Source organism: Chiloscyllium punctatum, chromosome 29 (assembly GCF_047496795.1).
Source record: "Chiloscyllium punctatum isolate Juve2018m chromosome 29, sChiPun1.3, whole genome shotgun sequence".
Taxonomy (NCBI): Eukaryota; Metazoa; Chordata; class Chondrichthyes; order Orectolobiformes; family Hemiscylliidae; genus Chiloscyllium; species Chiloscyllium punctatum.
Window position 1 is genome coordinate 62,039,744 of NC_092767.1, and position 16,339 is coordinate 62,056,082.

General features: G+C 39.8%; 1 protein-coding gene across 2 annotated transcripts in view; it reads right to left on the reverse strand.

The window, feature by feature from the left end:
* Positions 1–16,339, reverse strand: part of LOC140454463 (regulator of microtubule dynamics protein 3-like) — a 90,951-nt gene that overhangs the window by 40,692 nt on the left and 33,920 nt on the right. For both annotated transcript variants that reach the window (XM_072549221.1, XM_072549220.1), the window contains exons 4-6: positions 11,085–11,187; positions 7,754–7,814; positions 7,054–7,117 (exon numbers count right to left, since the gene is read on the reverse strand). In XM_072549221.1, the coding sequence (XP_072405322.1) occupies positions 7,054–7,117; positions 7,754–7,814; positions 11,085–11,187 (228 nt within the window). The remainder of the gene's footprint in view (positions 1–7,053; positions 7,118–7,753; positions 7,815–11,084; positions 11,188–16,339) is intronic.

The window sequence follows — 16,339 nt, forward strand, 5'->3', positions numbered from 1 at the left end:
ACCGCTGATCACAGGACTCCAGTCCGAGAAACAACTCTCCATCATCACTCTTGTCTCCTGCCATTAAGCTAATTCTATATTGATATGAAGTAGAGGTTGATCCCCCTCTGATAATTAAAACCAAAACATCCAGAGATGCTTGCCTTGTCTTATAATCTGTTCAAGTAGTGTGAAAAGTGGTATAGAGCTAAAAATGTGTTGCTGGAAAAGCGCAAGTCAGGCAGCATCCAAGGAGCAGGAGAATCGACGTTTCAGGCATGAGCCCTTCCTCAGGAAAAGTGGTATAACCTACCTCTCACCCACCAATCTGTTATAACAGAGTTGTTAACTGAAATGAAATCCTTTCACTCACTCTCTAATCAACATGTAACATCAACATATTTATCTAACTCCAACAGTGAACAAATTAACAGAACCACCAACTAGCCAAATAATTACCCTCTAACTACTAACTATTCCTGAATAAACAAAATCCTAATGATATGCTGATTCAATAAATACAAATCCCAGTTATGTAACAAAACAATAGAATTCTGTGCCTCAGAATTACAGCTAGGAATCTGGAATGCTCCTTGCCCTCTCCACTGATCTTTTAGAAACGCCTTTCTCCTTCGAATTCCTATGTCAGTTCTTCTGTCAGGAATGTTCTCTGTGTGAATTCTGCTGTCTGGAATATTAGCTAAGTGCGCTACGGTACCTTTATTAACTAGATGGTGCTTTCTCAGAGCTGAAAGCTGTTATCTCTTCAGATGGCAGTTGGCTGTCACTGATTTTCCAAATATCCTCATCTTTTATATGTTGTGACCTATTCATTTCTTTACAATTGGATTGGTACTAGGTTGTGAAAACCATCAGATTTAAATTTAATTGGTTTTTAATATCTAAAAACTTAATTTAAATTGTTTGGCTAAACTTAAAAAGACATGTTGTCTTGGTAAAAATGCTGTTTGCAGCTATTCAATATAAAATGTTTCCATTCAGGTACTCTCTATGCATCTGCACTTTAAACTGCTGTTCAGTTTATCCACTTTACCTCTACCACTGAAAAAACACCATCATTTGAAGGGACCACATAATGCTTTCCCCCATTTTACAATCTTACAATTTTATACATACCAACTTTGCAACAATATCCAATTGGCAAGGTCATCTTGAATCCCATGTGATCTAACTTAATTAGTTAATCTATCATGTGGAGCCTTGTCAGAGGCTTTACTAAAGTTCAAATAAACAATGTCTACTGCTTTGCCCTCGTCAATCTTCTTGGTTACTTTCTCAAAACACTGAAATCAAGTTTGTGAGACACAATTCCCATCGCACAAAACTATGTTGACTATCCCTAATCATTCCTTGCTTCTTTAAATGCACATAAACTCTATTTTTCAGAATCACTTCCAACAACCTAATTACCACCAAAGTCAGACTTACGGGTCTTTGGTTCCCAGACTTCTCCCCACATCCCTTCTTAAATAAAGGCACACCATTAGCAACTCTCCAATTATTCAGCACCTCACCTATATTTATAGATACAAATATTTCTGCAAGGGGCCCTGCAATTTCCTCACTAAATTCCCACAAAGTCCTGGGATACACTAGATCAGGTGCCAGAGTTTTTTCAACCTTTATATTTCCTAAGATCTCCAGCACTTGCTCAACTGTAATGTGAACTGTTTTCAAAACATCAATATTTATTTTCCTGAGCTCTCCAGCCTCCAATTCTTTCTCCACAGTAAAAACTGATGAAAAATATTAATTTAATATCTCTCCCAACTCCTGAGCTTCCATACAAGGATTACCTCTTTGATCTTTAAGGTGCTCTTCTCACTCTAGTTGCTCTCTTGCACTTAATTTACATGTAGATTCTCTTTGGATTATCCTTAATCTTATTTTGCAAGGCTATCTCATATCCTCCCTTTGCCTTCCTGATCTCCCTATTATGAATGCCCCTACTCTCTTTATATGTTCAAGAGATTCATTTGAACCCAGTCGTTTATATTCATGATTCTATTTTATTCTTGACTAAAACCTCAATATTTTTATTCATCCTGGTCTGGCAGCATCTGTAAGGAAAGAAAAGAGCTGAGGTTTCGAGTCTAACTGACCCTTTGTCAAAGCAGCTTTGACAAAGGGTCAGATAGACTCGAAACGTCAGCTCTTTTCTCTCCTTACAGATGCTGCCAGACCTGCTGAGATTTTCCAGCATTTTCTATTTTGGTTTCAGATTCCAGCATCCGCAGCAATTTGCTTTTACCTTTATTCATCCATTGCTTTCCTTTTCCTACCAGTTTTACCTTTCACTCTAATAGGAAAATAATGATTCTGAACTCTCGTTAGCAGTCTGGGACGATAAGTGATACAAAAACTTACTTCGCGGATTTGGGGCCTTCACTTCTGGACCAGAACTGAGCAAGAGCTAGTGGACAGCAGTCTGGGAAGGTAAGAGTTGTTTATGAGGGGGGAAGATGCAAAGTGACATCACGGGAGGACTGTGATTTAATTGGCTAATAAGGGGGTCTGCTAAATTTGAGTCTGTGTTAAATTGAATCTTGTTCATTTATTGGTTACAACTTATATATTGTTTATAATTTGCATAAGCAGAGATACAAAAACTGTTAAAGAATTTTTAAAAATTCAAAACTAATTAACTAAAATAAAGATGGAGATTTAGGTGATGCGTTGTTTCTGCATGATGTGGGAACTGGTGGACCCCGTTGTGGTTCCCAGTGACCATGTCTGCAGTAAATGTTGGTTATGAGAAGAACTCTGGCTCAGAGTCGATGAACTTCAAATATTGCAACACATCAGGGAGGGGGCGAGTTACCTGGATGCTGTGTTTCAGAAGACAGTCAAGTCCTTAAACTAACTCAAATTCAGCCAGTGGGACAGGAGGGTGTGGCTGTGAGTGAAGCAGGTAGGGGGATCAAGGAGGTAGAGTTGCAGGAACCTTAGCCCCTGTTCGTGTCCAGTAGGTTCAAGAGTTTTGCCCCCTGTGTGGACAAGAATGGGGACTGCAGGAAGGATAAGCCAACCACAGCACTGTAACACAGGGAGCTATTCAAGTTAGTGGAGAGAAGAGAAGTGTCGTTGTAATTGGGGATAGTATAGTAAGAGGCATTAACACTATTCTCTGTGACCAGGACTGAGAGTCTTTAAGATTGTGTGGCCTGCCTGGTGCTCGGGTTCAGGATATCTCATCTGGGTTGCAGAGAAATTTGGAGTGGGAGGGTAAAGATTCAGTGGACATAGTCCACATATGTACCAATGGACATAGACAAAACTAGGACAGAGGTTCTGCTATGGGAATATGAACAGCTAGGAGCTAAATTATAATGCAGAACCAAAAAGCTAATAATCTCTGAATTACTATCTGAGACACGGGCTAGTTGGCACAGTGTCAATAATATAAAGTAGGTAAGGGCATAGCTCAAAGATTGGTGTGGAAGAAATAAATTTGAATTCATTGGACAGTAGCCTAGTACTGGAGAAAAAGGGACCTATTCCAATGGGACGATCTTCATCTGAACTGTGCTGGGACCAGAGTCTGAGCAAATCACATAACTAGGGCCGTAGACAGGGCTTTAAGCTAAATTGGGGTGTGGGGGTTTCAGTTATCAGGCAAATTAGAAAACCCAAATTAAAGGAGGAGATAAGAGAACTCAGAGAGGGTATTGAAATCTCCAGCACAGACACAAGTAGGACAGAGTGTTTGGACAGGGTTAGCAATCAAATTGCAAGCACATTGAACAATCGAATGACATTGAGAAGAGGGGCGGTTAATACAGGACTGAAGGTGTTATATCTGAATGCACAAAGTATAAGGAATAAGATAAATGAGCTTGTGGCGCAGTTCAAAATTGGCAGGTTTGATGTGGTGGGCATCACATAGACGTGGCTGCAAGGGGTCAGTTTTGGGAGCTGAATAGTCAAGGATATTACATCCTATTGAAAAGTTAGGGAGGTGGGCAGAAGGGGTGAGGTTGCCTTATTAGTAAGAAATGAAATTAAATTAATAGTAAGAAACGAAGTAGGCTCAGATGGTGTAGAATCTGTGTGGGTAGAATTGAGGAACCACAAAGGTTAAAAAAATCATAGTTGGAGTAGGCTTCCAAACAGTAGTCAGAAGCTGGGTGCAAGATACACCAGGAGAAAGAAAAGATGCATAGGAAAGGCAAAATTACAGTGATCGTGAGGAATTTCAATAGGCAGGTGGACTGCGGTTGTAGTAGATTGCAAGAAAAGGAATTTGTGGAATATCCACAAGATGGCTTTCCGGAGCAGTTTATGGTGGAGCCCAGTACTGAACAGAACATACTGGATTTAGTGGTCTGCAGTGAGGCAGACTTGATAAGGGAGCTTAAAGGGAAAGAATTTTTCTGCGGCAGTGATTATAATATGATTGAATTTACACTGCAATTTGAGAGGGAGAAGATAGAATCAGAAGTAACACTATTATGGCTGAATTAAGGCAACTACAGAGGCATGAGGGAGGAGCTGAGAAGAATTGACTGGAAGCACAGCCTAGCAGGAAAGACAGTCGAACAGCAATGGCAGGAGTTTCTTGGAGTAATTCAGGAAACACAGCAGAGATTCATCCCGAGAGAAAAGAAGAAAGGTACAGGAAGGATGAGGCAGTCATGGCCGACTAGGGAAGTCAGGGATTACATAAAAGCAAAAGAGAAAACACATTATGAGACGAAGGGCAGAGGGAAGCCAGAGGATTGGGACCAAATAGCCTAACTTTGGTTGTAGGTAAAATCCTAAATCCATTGTGAAGGATGAGATTTCTGAATACTTGAAAGTGTATGGTAAAATTGGGTAAGCCAGCATGGTTTCACCAAGGGATGTCATACCTGACAAATTTGCTAGAATCCTTTGAGGAACTAACGAGCAGGTTAGACCAAGGAGAGCCAATGAATGTTATCTACTTGGGCTTAAAGGCCTTTGACAAAGTGCCGCACAGGAGGTCACTGAGTAAGATAAGGGCCCATGGTGTTAGAGGCAAGGTGCTAGCAGAGAGTGGAGATAAAAGGGTCCTAATCAACGAGGTAAAACAATGACTGCAGATGCTAAAAACCAGATTCTGGATTAGTGGTGCTGGAAGAGCACAGCAGTTCAGGCAGCATCCAAGGAGCTTCGAAATCGACATTTCGGGCAAAAGCCCTTCATCAGGAAAAGGGTCCTGCTCAGGATGGCAGCCGGTGACAAGTATCTGAGGGCATTCTGGCTAAGTCTGCAGCACAGAAGATTGAGGGGTGACAATATAGAGGTTTATAAAATCATGAGGGGTATAAATAGGGTGAATGGCAGCTGTCTTTCCCTGGTGTGGGGAATTTTAAGACTAGGGGGCATATCTTTACCATTTAAAAAAAAAGATTTAAAAAAGACATGCGGAGCTATTTATTTTGCACAGAGAGTAGTTCATATGTGGAATGAACTTTCAGAGGAAGTGGTGAATGTGGGTACATTTGCAACATTTAACAGACATTTGGATATGTATATGAATAAGAAATGTTTGGAAGGATATGGGCCAAATGCAGGCAGATGGGAGTAGTTTAGTTGGGGATTACAGTCAACATGGTCTGGTTGGACTGAAAGGTCTTTTTCCATGTTGTTTGACTCTATGACTATAACTTTTACATTTACTTTTCCGGACAAAAACTACCTTTGGAAACATAACTCTAGCTTTAACATTCATTCCATTGGGAAATCATACCTCACTCAGAAGTTGTTTCACTTAAAGTCATGATTTTCAGAAATGCAGCCCTGACTCTAAGTGATGATTCCTTGTGCATTGTCCAATATTTATGAATGTAATGTTGCTCAGTCCAACAGCTCAAATATGAAGGATAATTTTCTAAATAATTGCTGATAGTGAGGCGTGCAGTTTCGATACTCATCTATTGGGAAGGTTCAGGTGAGCCAGCGATGGATTTCTACCTCACGAAACAGCACTTTTGCAAGGGAAATTAGGGATGGACAATAAATGCTGGCCCAGCCAGCAATGCCCACATCTATTGACCAACAAGTCATATCTAATGATATAATTATCGCCAAGATTGATCGCAGACAAAGCTGCTGGTAATTTGTCAACACTCACCATCTCGGTTCACTTGAGTGAGATGGCATTCACTGGTTGAAGCCCATACAACTGTACCTCATCAATGCCCTACTCTCCACCTTCAGAACTGGAGGGGGAGGAAGGAAAAGACAGCAGTAGTGGTGGTGATAGTTGTGGGGTGGCAGGGCATGTGAAATTCTGTTTATTTAATTAAATATCCTGAACAGTGAGCAGTAAAGCATAATTCGTTTTAGTGGAATTCTCAGTGACATTTCTCAGGTGTTTTATATGTTCCTTCATAAAAATTACAACTTTCTTTAGGATATTTTATCCTGCAATGCATCATTACTTGGTCAGTTCAGCTCTTGTCAAATTATGGCCCAATGCGAGATACTAAACTTTACGACAGCCGAAGTTGGAAGAGTTTCATGGACTAGTCAATGTGTGTTTTGACCTTTTGTGACAAAACTGCCTAAGAAACTAAACACTTGTTAGATAATTTGGAAGATACAAATTCCGCTTGGAAGAAAAAAGGTCTTGCAATTATTTAGCACCTACAACTTTTCAAAATATTCATGCACATCAAACCTGAAGTGATATAGCTAGCTAGGCCAGCATTATTACCCATCCCTAAAAGCCCTAGAGAAGCTGGTAGTGAGCTGTATTTATTGAATTGCTGGAGTACTTGTTAATCTGTATATGTGGCAACTATTTTGTATGGGACATGATTCCACAAACACCAAAAAAGATGCTCAATGAGCTCATCTGTTTTCACTATGGCTATTTAAGAAAGGAGGATTGACCTGAACTCAATTTTCTTCCAAAAGCACTGTAGAATCTTTAAAATTCACTGGAAAAGTTAGAGAGGTCTTGGTTTGATTTGTCACCTGAAGGGCAACAAGTCCACTGACAGATCATTCTCTCAATGCTAAACTGTAACACCAGCCTATCAGCCTAGGTTACATTCAAGATACTTCAATTAAAACGTGCCTAACCTTGAGACTGTTATTTTCTTCTTCAATGTCATGGTCTTGCAGATAACGACAAACAACAGCAAGCCTTTGTCATGAAAAAATTAACATCTTGTATTAAAATGAGGAACTGTTTACATGAATATCTGATTACAATGAATTAAGTTTGTGGAGCAAAGATATCATCACATGTATGAAGATTTACTTAGTTCATCATAAAAGCCCTCCATTAGTCAGAATTTTCCCTTCACCTTTCAACTCAATTCTTCTGCCTTGTAAGTTGCTGGACATTTGAACTGAAAATATCATGGTAAAGGAAACAGGACATCTGGGACCTTAATGAATGACAATACCAATTATCTAAGCAATTTAAGGATTTAAAAAATTCAGCAGAACAACAGAAAAGAAAAGTGGGTGAATTTGAGATAAGTAGGTCCATGAAGAGAAAAAGCAAAGAAGAAATTTAAAAACAGAAAAATTTAAGTTCCTTAAAAATTAGAGATTAAAGTTCTGTAACAATTTAACACTTAAAGAAGTAAGATTCCACAATTTATGTTATTCCCTTTCCAGACTATACAGATTAGATGGACTTGCAGGAACATGCTACATACCCCTTAGTCCAAATTTAAAAATAAAAATCTCAGCACCTATATTTTGACATATAGCTTCAATTTATTTTACCACCCCCTACCCCAATACTAAAGGACAAAAAAAAAGTGCATACCATATTTGGCATTCTATACTGTCCCTGTGATCCTGCAGACTGGCAGTTGCTTCATCTTTTCCTGTCAAGAATGAAGGTAGGTGGAAAGGGAAATCACAAGAACTTAGGAATACAATAGGAAATGAGTAAATGGTTCAGAGCTAACAATTATCATTTTAAAAAGATGTTTGGTAATCATTTAGCAAATAATCTTGATGTATTCCCCAGATTTCCTTGTCCTTTGTATTACTGCTAGATTCCAAATATTGCAGTGTCAAGTTATAAAGTCATTCTGAACTTAGTACAATTTTGAGTAATGTTACATACAACAGTAATATGTGAGCTTATAAAATGAACCTAGCAACCAAATGGTATGTTAGCCTTCATTGCAAGAAGTTTCAAGTACAGGAGCAGGGATGTGCTGTTGCGGTTATACAGGGCCCTGGGTGAGGCCCCATTGAGAATATAGTGTGCAGTTCCAGTCTTCTTTTCTGAGGAAGGATGTTCTTGCTCTCGAGGGAGAGCAGTGAAGGTTTACTAGGCCGATTCCTGGGTTGGTAGGACTGATGAATGAGGAGAGATTTACCAGGTTAGGATTGTTTTCACTAGAGTTCAGACAAATGAGAGGGATCTCATTGAGACTTATAAAATTCTAACAGGACTAGACAGGGTGGATGCAGGGAGGATGTTCCCGATGGTGGGTGTGTCCAGAACCAGGGGTCATTGTCCAAGGAATCGGGGTATACCATTTAGGACAGAGATGAGAAGACATTTCTTCACCCAAAGAGCGGTGAGCCTGTGGAATTCATTACCACAGGAAGTAGTTTATGCCAAAACATTGAGTATATTCAAGAGGCAGCTAGATATAACCCTCGGGGTGAATGGGATCAAAGGTTATGGGGTAAAAGCAGGATAAGGCTTTTGAGTTGGATGATCAGCCATGATCGTGATGAATGGCGGAGCAGGTTCAAAGGGCCAAATGGGCTCCTTTTGTTCCTATCTTCTATGTTTCCATGTTTCTAAGCTGTTCATGATCTGAATGTAACTGGATGGTCAATGACAAAATGAACTAGCATTCACCAGTTAAGGGGACACCTTTAAATTTTCATACTCAAATTCAAAGATGATTTTAAATCATAATTGGATAAGGATGCTATTCATACAGAATTGAGCTATATAGACCAAGTGGAACCATAGCTTGATTCCTGTTGTTTGACTGTCAGCTAAACTTGGCAAAGATAGAAGCATTTGTGTTACAATCAGCAGCCACAACTGGGCTATTGAGTGGGATGATCATCAGGGCTGCTGCTTCTGATCATAATCTATTTTTTTGGTGATTTGGAGGAGCCAGTGTTGGACTGGGGTGGACAAAGTTAAAAATCTCACAACACCAGGTTATAGTCTAACAGGTTTATTTGGAAGCAGTAGCTTTCAAAGCTCTGCTTCTTCATCAGGTGGTTGTGGAGTGGGACAACAAACACAGAATTTATAGTAAAAGGTAATAGTGTAGTACGGCTGAAATATATTAAACAAACTTAGGTTAAGTCTTTCATCTTTTAGAATGGTTTTGTTAGTTTTGGTTAATTAATATGTAAATCCCAGAACTCCTTTTAAGTCACATTCTCAAGATAACTTCAGATTTTCTCACAAAATGTGTCAACTCAGTTCAGACAATGCATTAAAGGTCTGAAGTTCAAGTCTGTCTGTGTCTGCTTCCAAATAAACCTATTGGACTATACCCTGGTTTTATGTGATTTTTATCTTCTTTTTTCTGTTGATGTTTGCAATCCTGCAAGTCAGGTGAGGACAAGATTGACCTTGATTGTAATGTACGTATAATCAACTAAAAGCCACTGTATGACTCAAGCAGGAAGAACAGTCATTAGGGCAAGACTTCCATTACTTACTGTTGCTTGTGAAATTAACACCAGCACCTTAAAAGAACAGCAAAATAGACCCTTGAGCAATGAAAAGATGAAACCTCAAGAGGAGCAAAATGGAACCATGAGAGAGGAAAGGTGTAGCTTGAGGGAGATAAAACAGAAACCTCTGGGAAAAGACCAAGTCTGTGGTGAAAAGACTGAACACAAACTAGGAAAGGCAGAAACTTTGGGGATGTGATGTGGAGGTCAGGGAGAGTGTGAAACCTCACAATGAAGGCAAAGCCAGCAAAGAAAAGACAAAGCATTTGAAGGAAAGATGAAGCCTCTGAAGAAAAGACAATACATCCTAGGGAAAGATAATACATTGAAGGGGAAGTGTCCTTAAAATGTTTTCTCAGTCCTTCAATGTGGATGCAATTCTTCAATTGTGAAAACAGGATTGCTTTAGGAGCTTCTTATTAACATGTGTGTACAGTGTCCAGACCCGTGAAGCTGATGTTAGATTGTGGATTTTTTAAACGTACACTTCAGAGTGCAGATAGGACTTCAGTTTAGCATCTTATCTGACAGGGCTACAGACCCTGAATGCTGCAAAGTAGGCTTGTAAATGTACATAGTAATAATGTATCATAACCTTTCGAGACATACTGTCTTCAGACTGTAAATAACGATATTTTGGATCAGTTAGTGAATAATCACAAGTGTATCTTGAGAAAAGTTAGAATATTATTTATTTGAGTACTGACATTGGCTTGAAAAATTTGGTCACTGCCCATGTTTGGAAAAACCTCAGCAAATAGCTGGCTACTTTTCTGTTCAATGTTGTTTTGCATTACTAACAATACATCTCATCTAAAATAATGACAATTCAATTTTTATAACTGTAGATAACTGACTGAGAAATATCTACAAAATAAAGAACTGTAAATTATTGTTCAATAAGACTGCAACAATAACATTGTAACTGTTCAACTTTTACTGACAGTTACTTCTACATCAATCACAATCAGTATACTGACAACTTAGTATCTCTGCAGACACATTTGAGAGCCCAGAACATGTCCTTGTACTTATATACTATGTATAACAAAATAAAAGATCTCAACGTGCTTCATAGGAATATCAGAAAACAAAATTTGACCCCCAGCCATATAAGGCAATATTATAACAAATGGCAATAGCTTTATTTTAGGGTGTCTGTAAAGGACAAAAACAATAGCCACATTACCTTACATCAAAGACATATCAGAAATGGCTTCCAGACTACTCAGACCCTATGGCATCATGGTAGCCCACAAACCACTTAACAGATAGAGAGACAGAAAGATTTATGAAGGGAATTCAAGGGTATGGAAATAAGAAGCTAAAGGCAGCACCATTGATGGTGGAACAATGAAAATCAGAGATGTTCAAGAGGCAAGCATTTGGGAGGACGTTAAATTTTAAAGTTTCAATAAGAAATTTCTTACCAGCCAAAGCATAACATTTCTGTGTTTCTTTATCTTCTGTCAGCTGGGTCATATCACTGTAGGCACGAATCATCCGCCAACAAAACTCTTTTCTTTTACCATACTGTAAGATGTAACAGAATTAATAGAAATGCTAAACTATAATGGCTTGCTAAGACTAACTTTATGATATATTTAAAAATATTACAGTGCAAACAAAGAATAAGGCAGTTAATAAGACAAAAACATTGTTATCCTACCTGCAGACAAGGGATGCATGACTGTTATTCTAAACAAATCAGACTATCTCAAAAAAGCAAATGCTCTGCTTGCAGATACCAACACTTATCAGCAGACCCAACCCCATAATTACATAACAGAATCTCATCCTTGATAACGGGATGGAGAATTAAACAGATCAGACTGCCAAAATATGAAAACAGATGGATCCAACACACCACACTTCTACAAATTACCAAAAATACATAAAACCTGGGGCCCCCCTCAGACCCATTGTCTCTCTACCTGGTACACCAAAATACAAAATACAGATGAACCAAGGAACTCCACCAGAAACTAAAGCACCTAATTGAAGATTCACGCGACTCCATTCACTCCACCGAAGAATTCCTGAATACCAAAGACTCCAAGATAGAAGAGGACGAAATAATGGTCTCCTTTGATGTTACAGCCCTTTTCACATGACTCAGTGGTTAGCACTGGTGCCTCACAGCGCCAGGGACCCGGGTTCAATTCCAGCCACGGATGACTGTCTGTGTGGAACTTGCACATTCTCCCTGTCTGCAGGGTTTCCTCTGGGTGCTCCGGTTTCCTATCACAATTGAAAGATGTGCAGCTTAGGTGAATAGGCCATGCTAAATTGTCCATAGTGTTCAGGGATGTGTCGGTTAGGTGCATTACTCAGGGGTAAATGTAGAGTTTGGGTGGGATGCTGTTCAGATGGTCGGTGTGGACTTGTTGGGCTGAAGGGCCTGATTTCACACTGTAGGGATTCTATAATTCTATGAATTAACATCGACTTGGCCAAAGAAACACTGGCATTACGACTAGAAAAACCAGGCCCACAAACACCAGACAGCACCAACATCATCAGCAAAGACACCATCCTCAAGCTAGTGGACCTGTGCCTCACCACCCACTTCACATTCAATAACAAAACCTGCAAACAAATCAATGGAACACCTCCGGCATCTCCAATATCAGGGTTCATAGCAGAAGCAGTAATGCAGAGACTAGAATAAGCAGCCCTCCCATCTATCCCACGCAAACTTTAGGTTGGCTACGTGGATGACACCTTTGGAACAAATTAGAGGAAATATACAACACCATCAACAATATCCTGACAGGCATAATATTCACAAAAGAGGAGAACAACAACAGACTCCCATTCCTAGACATGACAGTTGAACATACAGTTACTGAAGTGCTTCAAACCAGTGTCGACAGAGAAACAACAAACACAGACCAAATACTTAACTTCAGAAGCAATCATCTGAACACCTATAAACGGAGCTGCAACAAGACATTATTTCAACGAGATACATCGCACTGCAGCATCCAAGAATTAAAACAGAAGAAAAATAACTATACGTTTTCAAGAAAAATGGGTACCCAACAAATACAATCCACCAATTCTTCAGAAACAAACCCAAACAAGCAGACACAACTCAATCAAAAACTATAGCCACATTACTTTACATCAATGACATCTCAGAAATGACTTCCAGACTACTCAGACCCCTTGGCATCATGGTAACCACAAACCTACCAATACACTTAAACAGCAACTAATGAACCTAAAGGATCTAATACATACCAACAGCAAAACTAACATCATTTACAAAATACCACGCAAGAACTGTAAAAAACACGACATCAGACAAACAAGCAGGAAACTTGCCACCAGGATACATGAACACCAACTAGATACCAAAAGGCACAACCTATTATCACTAGTTTCCATACTTACAGACAAAGAAGGACACAACTTTCACTGGGCAAAACACATGTCCTAAGACAAGCAAAACAAAGACACGCACAAGAATTCCTAGAGGCCTGGCATTCTAATTGGAACTCCATCAATATACACATCGATTTAAATCCCATCTACTTTTCCTTGAAAAAAACAGGAAATAACATCACCCACCAAAAGAAACCAAGACAAATAAATAGAGGCGGGCAATATTAACAGCATGTCACCAGAGACTCACACTGATGATATTACTTAGTCATGGTGATGAAACATCTGAAAACAAACCTTCCACCTGAGCAAGCTAACTAACATCCATAAGGCATTTAATATTATGCCTTTCACAATATCAAGACAATTCTTCAAGCTCATTACAATCAAGATAATTTTTTAAAGTCTTGCAATGTAGAAAATAGAACATCCATCTTTCACATATCAAAAACTTGCAAATGCCAATATAACAGATCAGATAACTTGTCTTTTAAGTAAGATTGATTGAGGGTTAAATATACATCAGGGAGAATTCATCATCTCGTCTTTGAAATGGTTTTGTGGGATCTTTCATTTTATCATTATTGTCAGTCTCTTGAAATGCAATTGACATCTACCAGGTTTCACGATTCACGTCTCCTCAGGTGATTCAGCAGGACAATCCAGGATATACGAGCCTTCAGGTACAGAGGATACACTTCTTGGGCAATGGGTTCTGCCCTCTCTTCTTCAACTTCCATTGTATCTTGTGTTGGGATTACAACTATTCACATAGAATACCTACAATGTGGAAGCAGGCCATTTGGCCCACCAAACTCTACCCAATACCCTATCCCTGTAATCCTGTATTTCCTTTGGCTAAGCTCAACTAGCCTGCACATCCCTGGATACTATGGGCAATTTAGCATAGCCAATCTGCCTAACCTGCACATTTTTGGACTGTCGGAGGAAACTGAAGCACATAACTCCACATAAATAGACACTTGAGAACGGTATCGAACGCGGGTCACTGGCACTGTGAGTCAGCAGTGCTAACCATTCAGCCACCATGCTGCCCGATTATACATTAATAATCTGGACAAAGGAACTGAGGGCATTATTGTTAAGTTTGCAGACAACATAAAAGATAGTGGAGGGACAGGTAGTGTTGAGAAAGCAGGGAAGCTAAAGGAGGACTGGGACCGGCTAGGTGAACGGACAAAGAAAGACAGATAGAATACAATATGGGTAAGTGTGGGGTTCTGCACTTTCACAGAAAGAATTGAGGCATAGTCTATTTTTCAAATGGGGAAAGGCTTTGGAAATCTGAAGCACAAAGAGACTTGGGACTCCGAGTTCAAGATTCTCTTAAGGTAGTCATGCAGATTCATTTGGCAGTTAGGAAGACAAATGCATTTCAAGAAGGCTAGAATACAAGAGTAGAGATGTACTGCTGAGGCTGTGTAAGGCTCTGGTCAGACTCCATTTGGAATATTGAGAGCAGTTTTGGGCCCCATATCCAAGGAAGGCTGGATTGGCATTGGAGGGGTTCTAGAGGAGAGTAACAAGAATGTTCCCAGGAATGAAAAGCTTTTCATATGAGGAGCAGTTAATGACTTTGGGTCTGCACTCTCTGGGAGTTTAGAAGGCTGAGGAAAAATTTAATTGAAACTTACAGAATACTGAAATGGCCTTGAAAGAGTGGACATCAGTAAGATGTTGCCACTAGTAGAAGAGACTAGGACCCAAGGGTACAGCCTCAGAGTGAAGGGACAACCCTTTAGAACTGAGATGAGAGGAATTTTTTTCAGCCAGAGGATAGTTAATCTGAGGAACTCATTGCTGCAAAATGCTTTGGAGGCCAAGTCATTGAGTGTTTTTAAGACAGAGATAGGATCTTGATTCGTAAGTGGATCAAGGGTTATGGGATAAGCCAGGAGAATGGAATTGAAAAATATATCTACCACATATCAAATGGTGCAGCAGACATGATCAGCCATATGGCCTAATTCTGCTTCTGTATCTTATGGTCTTACAGTCCTCAGCAATTTTTGTAATAGTTCCCCACTGTGTTGCAGTTTGGGGAATAAGGACTCACATAGAGTCCCTATAGTGTAGAAGCAGGCCATTCAGCCCATCGAGTCCACACTGACCCTCCAAAAAAGCATCACACCCAACCCACCCCCCTACTCTATTCCTGTAACCCTGCATTTCCCATGGCCAATCCACCTCACCTGCACATCCTTCGACTGCAAGAGGAAACTGGAGCACCCAGAGGAAACCTATCAAGGCACAGGGAGAATGTGCAAACTCCACATAAGCGGTCGTCCGAGGGTGGAATCAAACCTGGATCCTTGGCACTGTGAGGCAGCAATACTAACCACTGAACCACTCTGGCGCCCGAATAATTATTCTGGTGACCATTACTGAGACTGACCTCCAATCCCTGATTACATACTCCATCAGTTGCTGTGGTGGGATTTGAACCCATGTCTTCAAAGCATTACCCTAGGCTACAAGACAAGTGACATTTTTATTATACCACTGCCAGGTTGGACCTGGCCCTTAAAAATGAGAATGGCCAAGTGGATCAAATGTCAATTGATCACTTAGGAAACATAGTTCACTATATAAGGCTGAGAATGGTGTTGGAAAATGACATGCAAAAATCCAAAGTAACAAAAATCAATTGGCGGATGGCCGACTTAAATGAGACAGGAACAGAGTTGAGCAGGATCAATTAGAATAAAGGGTTGGTGGGAAAAGCAATAACTGAATAATGCGCCACCTTCAAAGAGCAGACTGGTTGGATAAAGTCAAGATATATGTCCTGTAACAGAAAAGCTAAGATAAACAAATCACGAGTTCCCTGGACGACAAAGGAGGTAAAAATTAACATTAAAAAAAGTTTGCTTATGACAAGAGTAAGGCAGAAACTAAATAGAGAATCAACAGGAATACTGAAGGTTTAGGGGAATGTGGAAAATAAAAAAACCCAAAGATAAACAAGATGGAAATATCGAACATGAAGAGTAATTCCAAAGTCATCTGTAGGCATATAAAAAATAAGAGGGGGGCTAAAGAAGGAGTAAGCCAGTCAGTCACCAAATAGAGGATACACATAAAGTCATACAGCACGGAACCAGACCCTTCAGTCCAACCAGTTCATGCTGAACATACTCTCAAACTAAACTAGTCCCACTTGCCTGTTCCTGGCACATATCCCTCCAAACCTTTCCTACCCATGTATTTATCCAAATTCCTTTATACGATGTAATTGTACCCACATCCACCACTTCCTCAGGAAGTTCAATCC